This window comes from Scomber scombrus, chromosome 5 (genome assembly GCF_963691925.1).
Source record: "Scomber scombrus chromosome 5, fScoSco1.1, whole genome shotgun sequence".
NCBI lineage: Eukaryota > Metazoa > Chordata > Actinopteri > Scombriformes > Scombridae > Scomber > Scomber scombrus.
In genome coordinates, this window is record NC_084974.1 from 10853220 (window position 1) to 10866744 (window position 13525).

A 13525-nucleotide genomic window follows, 5' to 3' on the forward strand; every position below is an offset into this window, starting at 1 on the left:
TCAGATTGAGATAACTGCTTTAACATGAAAGCAACAGTTTACATTTGGGAAATAAACTAACTCACTCACTCTCTGAGGTTGTTTTTTTCCAGTGGTTACGCTAAACTAAATTAACCACCCCTCCCCCCAAACACACACACATTCATACACACACAGAGAGAGTGTCCCAGAATGTGCGGTATGGTGTCTCTGAGGCCTTGTTGACACCCCTCTGTCTCTCCACAGATTTAAAGGGCATCACTCTTCTATCTTAAACACACACACACACACACACATACACACACACACATACACACAGCTGTCAGCATGGGCTGTGGTCCACCCCACCAGAGATGCCTGTACACCTCATCCTGCTTTATTCAATCACTCCAGCACTCGATCTCCATGACAATGGGAATCCGTTGGTCGAATAGCTATTTGCCTGACACTGGCAGAGCACATAGGGAAATAAAATGGCACCCGGTTTCATCTGTTAAATCCTCTTGGAATGACCTTGGAATCTTGTGATGGAAAGATTCAAGAGAGCCATGCTCGTACACAATTTGTCCTACTGTGACCCCTCCGTGTGCACGGTGGAAGGTGTGTGTGTGCAAAGGGGGTTTAACACCCGCTCAGAGATAACACTGTTCTAAGCAGCTGTCAAGTGTGAGATGATCTGAGGTGACCTGTCAGAACCAGTTTCTTAGCACCAAGATAACATTTGGGGTATTTGGCAAAGACTGCAAAGTTCTGTTTGAAAGCCGTTCATATGGGCAGTGTTGACCAACCGTAGCTTTTCTCATACTCAGAGCAAGAAAAAGCTAGTGCAGTATATTATTATACAGTATCTGCCTGCCAGCACTCCACAGAGGGGAACAGAATCTGATTCTACTCCCAGGTCTGCATCTGTTAATCCATTTGAACCTGTTATAAGCCAGGGGGACAGTTCCTCTGTAACCTATACATCCTCTTGTGGTCATCCATCCAGTTGTCTTTCAGCAGCCAGGAAAGGTGGTTAAAGTTAACTGAAGTGCAGCGGCAGGCGGTATTTTATAACACAATGTTCATTTAAGTACTAGGCACAAGCACATTTCACTGGAAACTCATTTGTCAGTTTGCTTGAGGCTTTCATCATAACAGCTCTATATGTTGCGTATTAGACCCAAATCAGCTGGAGACTAACTGTGATGTCACAAACCCATCCCTTGAAATCTGATTTTCAATAAGCACAGAAACTTTCAGCAGATAAATGTGAAAACAGCCTTTAGGTATCCCACTCTGCATGTAAATTATTCTGCACAATGAATATCAAACATCCATGTCATGACATAACAATAAGCAAAACACAATGTGGAGTGGAGGGGGACTTAAGGATCATATTAAAGTCTTAGTAAACAGCATGAAGTGACAGAACAGAGTGCATGATGAATTGTGGCATCATCTGCATTTGAACCTATGTGCCTCATATGTTGCAATTTTCAAGAAGTTGCTCTGTTATTCTTCGTTGCTCATTTGCATATTTTCTCCCAAGTTACACTTTCAGTTTCCTATATCAATCAAATGAGGCAAGTATTGCAATTGGGGCAACTGTAATCCACCAAGTATCTGCAATAATGTTTTATAAATAGCCCTGGGAGAGAGAAAGACAGAGACTCTGTTTGGTTAAAGATGGGAAACACTCCAATGGACCTGATTGTGGAAAATAACACTCTATTGGTCATTGAGTTGGTGTGTGACATCACTGTGTGTGTATGTGAATCATGGGCGGTCCGCTGAGGTTGACTACTTTAGGAGCGGGCCCTGCCCCTGGCGACCGCAGAAGCTGGGCAACGGCTGAAAGATCATCTGCTGATACTGTAGATTCTGCAGAGAGGAAGTGAAGAACTGCCACGACCAAGACGTTTTCAGACTGAACACAAGCTGCTGCATCAGAGGTCAAGACTACAAGAGGCTGTACTGCTGGAGCACATAACTACATCTGCTTTCTCCTCTTGTTTATAGTGAGTTCACAGTCAACTAATTTCATCTTGATTTAGTGATCATTCTGAGAAATGTTGTCATAGTTGGGAGAATAATACTAACGCTGTCACATCCAACTAACTTTATCTTCATTTAGTGATCATCCTGAGAAATGTTGTCATAGTTGGGAGAATAATACTGATGCTGACAACTGATCAAGAGTAAATATTTGCAACTGCCAGTCATGAATAGAAGTGAATTCAGTGGATTTAAATGGATTTGCTCGACGCAACTAAAATAATTTGAAGTGCAAAAACAACTTTGCTCTGCAGTACTTTGTATCCTGTTAGTCTGTATGTACATGTGTGAGTGTCATGTCCCCCCCCCCAACCTCCCTGTTGACTAATGGTAACTGTGAACAGATATAGTGACCCAACTGAGACTTGACTGATCCCTCCAATCTATGATAACAGAGAGGTCATACATGCACACACACAAACACATCCACTGACACATATGCACACATATACTGTCAACCCACACTTTTAAATGTCTACTTACTTGCCTTGCTTAACATATTGTGGTAATCCTTTTCTCTCTCCACTTTTGCAACATTCCTCCTCGCCTCGCCTCCTCCTCTCCCTCTGGCCGCAGCTCCCTCTGCTCCTCGTACACCTATTCTCTCCGGTCCTTTCCATCTGGGAAACAGCCATGGACCGCTCAACGCAGGAGCTGTTCCTCAACTTCATGGTCGTTTTAATCACCGTGCTGCTAATGTGGCTGCTGGTGAAAAGTTATCAGATCTGAACCATGGAGCAAACACACGCCTCTCATCTCCTGGCTCTAGGTTGGCGGAGGAGATAGAGGGAAATGTGTGGAGGGAAGCCAACTCGGTTACTGTAGGACTGATTCTTATTGTTGTGTTTACATCTTTTCATTCTTTCAGTTTATGATCACCTGTCTGGTCCAGAGCTGCAGTAGTAGTGTAATATTTAAACTGTGACAAACAAGTCTGAGATGGGTATTTGTATTCTGAGATATTTTTAAATGTGGCCTTGACTTTCTGGCAATAGCTGAAAGGGTAGAGATAAGACTAATATAAGAAATGAATAGGGGTCTAAAGTGTTTTAATTGAGCATACCCTTCAAGTGACTGCTAGAAAATGCTATAATGTCACTAATAATAGTAATATATAGCAAATGTTTCTGTGTCAATCTTGTGACATCTGAACCGTGCTGTTGTCTCTCAGTCTCTAAAGTATATTGTTCTGTATTTTTCTAAGGAAATGACATTGTCAAAGCGTTGTATATTTTCTGATAAAACAGGACATCAACACATGATAAAGCATTATGTTTATGTTCACTTCCTGCCATAATACAGACTTTCATTTGTTGCATTCTTTTTTTTTCTGTTTCAAAGCACAAATACATTCTCCATTCATTTGCCATGATGCCCATCCTCATGGTTTCTGAGAGTTAATTTACTTGTTAATAGACTGAAGCTACAGCGTGTGTTTCTCTGTGATACAAGTGCAAGACAAGAAAAGTCTAGATAAAGTTGCACATTTGCACTTTTCAACATAAATGAATCTGCCACAGAAAGAGATTAATCTTTTGGTTGCATATTGGGTTGTGTATATCATGAGAGGAGAAACAGGCCATGCATGGACACATGCCAATCTAAAACAGAATAAAGGCAAGTAGTTTAAAGTGAGAATCCACCCAGATTATTCACACAGTATTCCCATGAAATGATTTTAGTTTAACCCAGTTTAGTGTACATGAGCAGTTCTTTTTCAGCTGAACTTAAGAAGACAAAATCAGACATTACACAGTAAGCTGTGTAAATGGAGTCTCAAAAGCAAATTCTTCTTGTCATTATTCTTGCTGTAAGAGAGCTGATACATTTAAAGATATAGTGAATCTTCTTTGAGTGGATTCTGTATTTTAAACACATGTGTCTGACAAAAATATTCAGGTACTAAAATAGGATTTCTATAATAGTTTTAAGCTCAGCAGGGTTCCTCCATAGGAGGGACCACATTTCAATTGACACAACAAAGATCCTATGACAGGTGATTCAAACATACAAATTTAAGGATCAGATCTTTACATAAAAAAATAAATTATTTGGCTCAGGTGGTCTTGTGTAATGGTGACCTGTGAGAGGAGATGTGGGGTGTTAGCTGTTGACAAACTTGAATTACATTTTCTCTGGAGGTGTTCAGCACAGCTGTCCTTCATGCACATGAGTTTGAAAGCCAAGGGAGGCTCATGGGTCCATGCTTACATCAGTGATGCAGGAAGCACATGTGTTCATGTTGTTGTCTGTCTGCTGTGTATCATGCTGCGTCACCCCATGGATCTCTGTGTCTGTTGAAGCTGATGAGCTGGCAGTGGAATTCAGTGAGCGCTCTGGGCATAGGCGCCACTTCCTCCCATTGACTCCTGCCACTGTAGTACACCTGCACAGGTAACATGAAAACAGATAGTAAAAACAGTGTCTAATCCAATCTTAGTAGATAACTATTCTCTGCCCTTAAAAATACAGAGAGTGTGTGAGCACACATGGGTAATAATTGATAGCTTGATACGTTGAGCTGTAACGTGCAGGCTCTCCAGGTCCCATTATTTATTGTAGAGGTAATATATGAAACATTTGTAAACAATATATAAAATATACAGTGCAAACAGAAATTCTAAAATGTTCTCAATAAAAATAACAAACACTTTTATTTGGTGGTCTTCATGGTGGCATGGACACCAATTAAAGAATAATTTGTCATTTTGTAGTTAGTTAGGACCATTTTACATTGCATATTTTATCGCAACTAAATAATTTTTTTAATGCACTGTAAAATGTGGCCAATGTTTCCTTGGTCAACCACTGATCAGATCACTGAAAGAGGCCTCTTGAAAGTTAGTAAATTAGATAATAAGTTAGTTTCAATGGATAAAATGTTCTCTTGTACCTGAACTTCATCAGTGATCTCGTCAGGGGAATAGTCTCCACCCAGGATGTAGATTCTATCTCTCATACCCAATGCTCCAGCATTAAAGCCAGCACATTCAAACGATCCCTCACCCTTCCACACACAGGTTTCTGGACAAAAACTGTAGACCTGGATGGAAAATAAAGGCCAGAGAACAAGATGAATCTCCTTATGATTTCAACTGACACATCCTGCACAATATCCTATCTATTCATTACATAATTTACACACTCATGCTCATCTGATGGCTCACCTTATAAGTGGACAGGTCACAGAGGTGCAGTGTATTATGAATTGACACTGCCTTGACCAGTGTAGCATGGAAGAACTGGCCAAACTCTGCCACCAGGCGGCTCCACTGGTCCTGCTGGACATCGTAGCTAAAGAAGCAGTCCAGTGAGGGGTTGAAGGAGTCTGTGATCTCCACCTCCGATCCCAGCGTATAGATAACGCTGCCACAAGCACTGGCCTCAGGGTAGAAGATGGTATTGGGCAGCGGGCTGACTGAGCACCAGATCTGGGACTGAGGGTTATAATACTCCACCTAAACATAAGACAGAGTGGAGCAGAGTTTGTCCCGCACATGAAAACATTTACACCAACATACACTGCTTGTTTGTTTGTACCTCTAGCAGAGTGGGAGCACCGCCTCTGGGTCCGTTGGTCCGTCCCCCGATGACGTAAATTCGGTCCAGGCAGGTCACAGCTGTGTGCATGGTTCGGGGTTTCACCATTGCTGGTACAGGTGTGCAGGTTAGGGTCACAGGACAGAAGCACCAAACCTCATCTGTAGCATCGTGGAATGGCTCGGCCACATGGAGACGTACAGCTCGGCAACAGTTTCCCCGGCAACCACCAGTGACAAACATCTTGAACAGTAGAGAGGATGATGAAATGTTTCAAACTCAAAGCAAGAGCATGATTTTAAAAAAATACATTTTTATATGAACTCTGTTTCCAGGATCTCTATCCCAAAATGTACCTTTTCAGCATAGCCAGTCAGGTAGGAGCCTGGCGGGTCTGGCATTGTTGCTGTCCCCTCTCCATGCACTGTCCCTAGCTCTTTCCACTTGTCTGTTTCTAAACAGTAGCAGAAGGTGTGGCAGATCTCTCCGTTCTCCTCCGTCTTGTGGATGTAAATGTAGCTCTGTGTGGTGGCGGGCCTGGCATCAGTGAGCAGGCCGCTGTACTGACTCTGTCTGCTCTGAGCCTCCGACAGCAGGTTGAGACAGGACTCATCATTGCAGAGCAGAGAGTCTGAATTACACAGAGTCTGAGAGAAAATGTTAGGGATGATATGAATAGGATAAGACAAGTGCAGCAGTGTGAAAGTGTATATGTATGTCTTTGTATATGTGTGTTTATATAGTACATTCTGTGTGTGCATACCTTTAGCATGGGCACAGGTAGATGGTGGAGTCTGGTTAGAGATAACATTTGGGGTAGCAACTTCTGTCTTCTAGGAAGATCATGGCGTATCCATTTCAGAAGTGACATCACCACAGCCTCCTCCCTGGGCACGTTGAGGGAGTCTGACTTTAGGCATGCCTCCAACACATTCGTCTGTAAGAAGCAATTAATATGGTGAATACTGAGCAAGTTCTTTTAGCAGTTCAGTCAGGCTTTTTGATGTAAGTGGGGTGAAGTACATTTCACAGATTAAAATTGTCCTTTGGAAGACTTTGGCACCATCTCAGACATCCAGGGCCAGATTTAGTGAATGCTTTGTAATGGTAACAAAGCTTGTAGAAACACTTCAGACTCAAAATCTGATTGTCTGAGGGTTGAGCCAGACTTTGGAGAAAAATAGTTATAAAAGAAGCCTGCGTTCTATCCACACATTTGCTGAAATCATTACTTTAAAACATTTTATGAAAGAAAATATGTGTCTATCATTCATCTACATGCCATTATTTTTGTGGAAAGGTCCTACAAAATTAACGAGATGTATTACTGTGCACTGTTCAGAGTATGTTCATGCAGAGTGCAGGTTTTGTCTGCTGTAGAATATCATATGCTACAAATAAAATCAACATAAGATGAATCTTAAGTTATTATTTAGCAGCTTTGAAACTTGTTCAGGTAGACAGAGTGTATTCTATGCAAACACAATATACTGTACAGTCAGGGTAGAAATTATTCAAAGGACAAATGGAGTTGTTTAGTTATTTTGTTCATGCAAACAATCCTGTGTGTCCTCAACTAGCACCTGCATTTCCAGATAGTCCTGAGTTTCGGAAAGGTCGTTGAAGTTCTGAACCACAAATGTATTGGCATTTTGGAGGAGAGAGTTGGATCCATAGGCCTCAGCAATGGACAGGAGGGACAGACAGTTGCAAAGATCCATGGTTCCTATCAGGAAGTCACTGCACGCTTTGGACAGGACCTGCACCTGATGCAACGATAACGACAACAGGAAAAACAGAGTGAAATAACCTATTTTCATAAAAACAGAGTACATATAGTTTTTAAAAACCACCAGTCCACAGATAATTTAATTCTGCAAATTGAATATAAAAAACTTTTAACACATGGAAACACAAATATTGTATTAACCTCCTTGAAATCTTTTATATTTGTTGTCCTTACAGCTTTATCACAAACTAAGCAGAATTGAAATATGTCAGTAAAGCTTCGGTGTAGTAAACTCACACACTCAAAATGCTGGTTTCTTTTTGGTTACTTTGTCATCACAATTTTAAGGGTTGTAAAAAATCAGAGATGTGGAGTTAGGGTTAGAGGTCTGGAACCACATTACACTAACACCAGGTAAGGAGATAAAAGGTATAACACAAGCTTGAACAAGAGGAAGAATACACAATCACACATAATGTAACTACACATGAATTTATTCAGATGTTTTGACCACCAATGACCAAGAAAATAATTTTTCAAGCATGACACCCTGAAATATGGTGCTTTATTGTGTTTTATCCTTTTGTGTAAGTTTTTTTGTCCTTCTTTAAACCCATCTCTCTGCATCAGCTGAGCTTTCTCATATTTTATGAGGGTGTAACCGGTTTAAAGACATAATTTTCTCCCAGAGGTGGTTTTCTCCATTTTGTCTTCACTCTTGTAGACATAATATGTGCTTAAGAGGAAGAAAGAAATGCATAGATGTTCTGTGAGTGCTATTGGTTGTATTTTTACCTGTAGAAAGGAGGCGAGCTGAAACAGCATGTCCACATTTCCATCTGTGATGAGAATCTCTCCAGAGTATGCAAAATCCAAGAAGGAAGTCACTGCCGCCAGACACTGGTTACCCAATGTTACTGAACCATCATCACGCTCTCGCATATCCACCTCAAACATGGCCCTAAACGTAGAGCAGTTACATATTATATTTACAGGCTAATTACATAGAAAGAGATCATTCTAAGGAAGAGATGGATAGATAGATAGATAGATAGATAGATAGATAGATAGATAGATAGATAGATAGATAGATAGATAGATAGATAGATAGATAGATAGATAGATAGATACCTGAAGAAATCACTGCATGCTGCAAGGACACAGCGGTGACAGGGAAAGCTGTGTTCCTGGACCTTAATGGTGAAGTCAAACATTAAACCATGCTCCCTAAACGATCTGAGCACACCCAGCAGCTGAAGTCCATGTAACTCAGACACCCGCAAGTGGGTACGGTGCTCTGGGACCCCGTTGCATTCTGGACTATTGCCAGCTTTACTGCTGGGAGGACTGCTGCGGGGGCTGAGGGCGTTGGTGATGCAGGAAGATGACTCTTGAAGTTCATCCATCTTGCTAAATTCTGGCAAAAACATATAAAAGCAAAGGTTAAAATGCATTTTTAAAAGAATGCTGTATGTCTGAGCCTGTCTTCATGTATGAAGAAACAAAGATAACAAGTAGAGATAACAAAATGGAATACATGATTAAAACCTTGAGCATATAGTGACATATACAAGTGTGAAATATCCATAGACTACTACTGAGAACTGTTTAAATATAGTTTGGTGTGTGTCTGGCACATGTTAGCATACAAATATTCCAAATGAAAATATATTACACCATAGCTTCGATCACGTATCACAGTCAAAAGTCAAACATATATAAGTAACAAGAACACAAGTAAAGTACAGCAGTAGGTAAAGTGAAGCAGGAGCAGCTGTACTTACATTGTCAGCACCCTGGACAGCTCTCTCTCTCTCTCTCTCATGCCATCCTAACTTCCGGACGCTTGAATTCACGCGAGGTCTCGGACAGATATTTGTTTTTTTGTGTGGTCACACTGGTCGCAAACTTTATCTTTGCTGAAAATACGCTATTACTAATGAAGTTTAAAAATAATAATAATAATAATACGATGTTAATCTTGTTTAAAACCCTCGTATTGTGAGTGCGCATATGCAGCTCTTTGATTGCGGTCCAGTGAGGCGCAAAGACTGCTGGGAACTGTAGTTATATCTAGTTAGTTGCTTACTGATAAGCCTTGGCTAAAACATGATGAAAGTAAGCAGCACATGCATAGGGTCGCGTGAGGTTATAGGTTTAACCATTATCAGTTGCAAATGATATTAACAATAGTTCACAAATACCTAGCCTATTTATGTGTTTGCTGGCTGGAGCTGTTTGTGTGTGCATGCTCCATAGATAGCATAGTTTAGTTTTTTTATTTATTATTTTCTAACCAAAGTGTACTTCCAGTGGTACCTGAAATAGATTCATTAACAAATTCAGAATTAGAGCAAATAGGTTTGCACAAACAAGGAATTTGCCTTGGTGTTGTAGTGCATAGCAGTCAATAGTAGCCTATAAAAAAGAGAAAGAAAGACATTTACAATAAAAAACATGGAAATGTGAGAAGAGCTGCAACATGTTTAAATGTTTAATTTAAGAGAATAAAATGAAATTGAAATACTGTGCAGGAATGTGCAAATATACATAGTGTAAACAGTATGTGCAGTGTGCTATTAATAATAATTCAACTGAACTAAATGCAGCAATCATGCCAATGGATTTTATATGTATATATATTTATTTTTTTAATGAATGAGTCATATATGTTTATATAATATTATTTGAATATTTAAACAAACACTATATATGTTTTTTTATCAATGCAAAGGGGACATTTGCATTAGTGAGAAGTGAAGAGTTTACTTAATGTCTAATTTTTTTAATGTATTTTCATCTTTGATTCTCTCATTTTAAGTTATCTTTAAGCTTGTTTTTTCTTATGTGTACAGCACTTTGACTTACAACTACTGTATAAAATATACATAAAAACACTGTATATACGTATGTAAGTCTATTACTATTGGATGCAATGTACTTCTACACCGTTGGGGGGCGCTGTCTTGCAGTAAAACTCAATTTGTGGTTGTGGTTATGTATGAAGTGAGAGGCACTGAATCTGAATTAGTGAATTTACAGCTATGCTGCAGTACTGTTTAACCACCACAGTGCTGCTGACCAAATAACACACTTTCCTGTCTGGAAATGTTGATCACAAACATATAAAACTGCTGGCTTTTGCAGTCATGCTACTACAGTATTACTACTACTACTGCAGCGTGTGTGTGTGTGTGTTAGTATAACTTATTTTAATATTAATACTTATGTGCTACGCCATACTGATCGATACAGGTCATTTTGTCATCTGCACACAAAAAAACCGTGGTCTCAATCATGAATAAAGGGGCCAACACACACAAAAAAGAACAAAGACAAAGATGATTATGCAACAACATCTTAAATATCTATTCGTATGTGTGTGTGCATCTCCATCAATAAAATAATAAAATAACATAATAATAGTCGATTTTTCACTGACCTTTAAACACAAATACTCCATTACTGACTGATTGAGAGTATAGTAGTGTGATTATGCAACAACATCCTAAATATCTCTTCATGTGGGTGCATCTCCATCAATGTAAATAATAAAATAACATAATAATAGTCTATTTTCCACTGACCTTTAAACACAAATCCTCTATTACTGACTGACTGCGAGTATTTAAAAACACCAGGAATGAGTGCAAGCCTGCACATTAACTTGTTTTAATGTAAGGTTTCTATATGTAAAGAAAAGTATTATATTAAAGCCCTTGCACTGTTTGTTATCGGTGGGTCATCCATGCATGCATGCTCCCCCCACCCCTCCTCCTCTCCTTGCATCCCTCCCTCTCTCTCTCTCTCTCTCTCTCTCTCTCTCTCTCTCTCTCTAGTGCATCCCCCATCCCCCACTCACACGGTGGCCATCTCTCTCTCTCTCTAGTGGGTGAAAGCTGTCTTCCTAAAACCCAACACACCACCACCACCACCACCATCACTGCACTGGCCCCCACGACAAAACGTTGTTGTAGCTGAGCCAGTCTGCACCGACACCGACACACACGGGACAACCGACCAGAGCACGCAAGCACACGCACGTACACACGCACACGCACGCACACGGGAGGAAACCTTTTGTTGTTCGACCTAGTGGCATTGGTAAGTCTCCTCTTCTGTTTATTATTATTAGTAGTATTATTATAATAATTATTATAAAGCAAGGGCAGGGTTGTCCTCATGTTGTAGACTTTACTAATAGTTCTTTTTTTTTTAATCTTTCTATCTTTCTTTCCATTTCTTCCTCCGTGGTTGCTATGGTGGCTAAACGAGCTAGCTTTAAAAAAAAATAGCCGATGCTACTTTAGTTGTCGTGTGTTTTTGTGTGTGTGGGGCTTTTTTAAAACATTAACGATAGGGTAAAATAAATAAAAAATGAAGCTGCTGTTGTTGTCTTGGTTTATATCATGGCCTGTGTGTTTTCCCCACAGTCATTTTGCTAACGTTAACCAAAGCTAGCTCGCTAATTAGCACTTTTTTGGAGCAGCGTGTTGCAGAAGGAGGGATGCTGTCTTTTTTGTAGGGGCTAGCAGACAAGCTAAGCTACCTAAGTATTATGTTGACCCTTGCACAGATTCCTGCACATGCATGCTTTTAGGGGGGAGTGGGGAAAGAGAGTATATCCATGCTAACAGTGGCTAATCTGACAATAATTGGCAAGATGGCATCTCGGAGTTTGTTATCTCTAGAAAAAACGGTGGATTTTTCAAAATGGTGTCTTAAGCTTGTTTGAGTGTGTGACCATTTTTGTCCAAGCGAGGCTGTTTTTTAGCGTTGCTTTGCTATCTAAGGAATGTGGTGCAGTGCCAGTGTATGCCACACTCCTGATGGATATAAGTGCATATTAACCCGATGAGGATGTTGTGGTTGTTGTAAATATAAAGTGCTTGGTAAATCAAATCCTCCATCTATTATGGGCAAAACATTTTGGATTTCAAGGGGGGTGGAAAGGACATGCTTGTTTTGAGTTTCGAGTTTTGTTCTCGGTCTGTGCACATTTTTGCAGCCCAACAATGAGGAGATATGTCTGCTCCTGCGTATGAAAATGCTTGAACACTGACTTTTAGGTGGTTCGTATTCACTACATCCACGCACAGCACGTATTCCCAGGTTCATAACAAGAATAGTTTCAGCTCAGGTTCAGCTTTTCAGGCCAGAATAGTATTACAAATGCGAAATACAGCAGTAATCTAACGGTGATTTTTTAAAATAATCAGTCTTTCCATTAGTTATCATTCAGTCTAGTTAGAAATTAATGAAAAATACCCACAGTAACCATGTCAGATTACTTGTTTTGAGTTTGGTTCAGGGTCTGTGCACATTTTTTAGCCCAACAATGAGGAGATATGTCTGCTCCTGCGTATGGAAATGCTTGAACACTGACGTTTAGGTGGTACATCCACTAACTACATCCACGCACATCACTTATTCCCAGGTTCATAACAAGAATAGTTTCAGCTCAGGTTCAGTTTTTAAGCCAGAATAGTATTACAAATGCAAAATACATTGACTTAAATGGTTTCAATGTGTTGGATTAGCAGTTAGGGCTGCAAACTAATGTCTTTCCTTTAGTTATCATTCAGTTTAGTTAGAAATTAATGAAAAATACCCACAGTAACCTTGTCAGATTACTTCTGTGGTTAGATCAACTATCCTCAAACCCAAAGATTATTCAGTTTACAGTCACATAAAACAGAAAATCCTCACATCCCAGAAGCTGGTAAATGGTAAATGTTTGGTAGTTTATCCTGTTAAACAATTAAAAGATGTGGAAACAACTCTTGTCAAATCATTTTCTGTCCATCAAATCATCTCAATTGACCAGTTATTTCAGCACTAATAGAAATACAACAGTCAAACAGGATATCAACATGCTTGTACTGAATTTGAACCCCACATAGTGCGACAGAGACAGGATTACACAAAATGCTAAAGGTGTAGTTTTCTTCTTCTCTCCAATGACTAGTCTTATCAGTGAAATGGATCCTTGCCACCATCATCTCTTTTTTTTGAGGGGGGGGGGGATTACCTGCTTCTGTCATTGACTACTAATCCCATTTAATTCAAGAAGTCTTATTTGTCTAAAGGGATTTCTGAGACACTACTGTTCTTGGCCCTCGCCAGAGTAACAGAGTTTATGGTTCAAATATTTCTGCAGAAACCATAAGAACTACTAGTAGGGTTAAGTTTAAGTTGTTCTAAATTAAATAGCTTCTCTTTAATGATTTCAGCAAGTTT

The 13525-nt window shown here is 39.8% G+C and overlaps 3 protein-coding genes across 4 annotated transcripts in view; 2 read left to right on the forward strand and 1 right to left on the reverse strand.

Annotated features, from left to right (window-relative positions):
- The first annotated feature begins 2649 nt into the window (after positions 1–2649).
- LOC133980562 (sarcolipin) lies at positions 2650–2919 on the forward strand. The gene is made up of 2 exons (XM_062419318.1): positions 2650–2734; positions 2885–2919. Exons 1-2 carry the CDS (start codon positions 2650–2652, stop codon positions 2917–2919), a joined length of 120 nt encoding a protein of 39 aa, XP_062275302.1.
- A 1360-nt stretch (positions 2920–4279) lies between these two features.
- kbtbd3 (kelch repeat and BTB (POZ) domain containing 3) lies at positions 4280–8246 on the reverse strand. The gene is made up of 8 exons (XM_062419496.1): positions 8081–8246; positions 7140–7322; positions 6320–6493; positions 5913–6203; positions 5557–5799; positions 5184–5474; positions 4910–5059; positions 4280–4402 (listed from the first exon to the last, which is right to left on the reverse strand). The coding sequence occupies exons 1-8, from the start codon at positions 8240–8242 to the stop codon at positions 4280–4282; spliced, it is 1617 nt and encodes a 538-aa protein (XP_062275480.1). The 5' UTR covers positions 8243–8246.
- Positions 8247–11170: 2924 nt separating this feature from the next.
- The window catches only part of fam168a (family with sequence similarity 168 member A), a 31950-nt gene continuing 29595 nt past the window's right edge, over positions 11171–13525 (forward strand). For both annotated transcript variants that reach the window (XM_062419191.1, XM_062419192.1), the window contains exon 1: positions 11171–11389. The gene's annotated coding sequence lies outside the window, so the exon portion shown is untranslated. The remainder of the gene's footprint in view (positions 11390–13525) is intronic.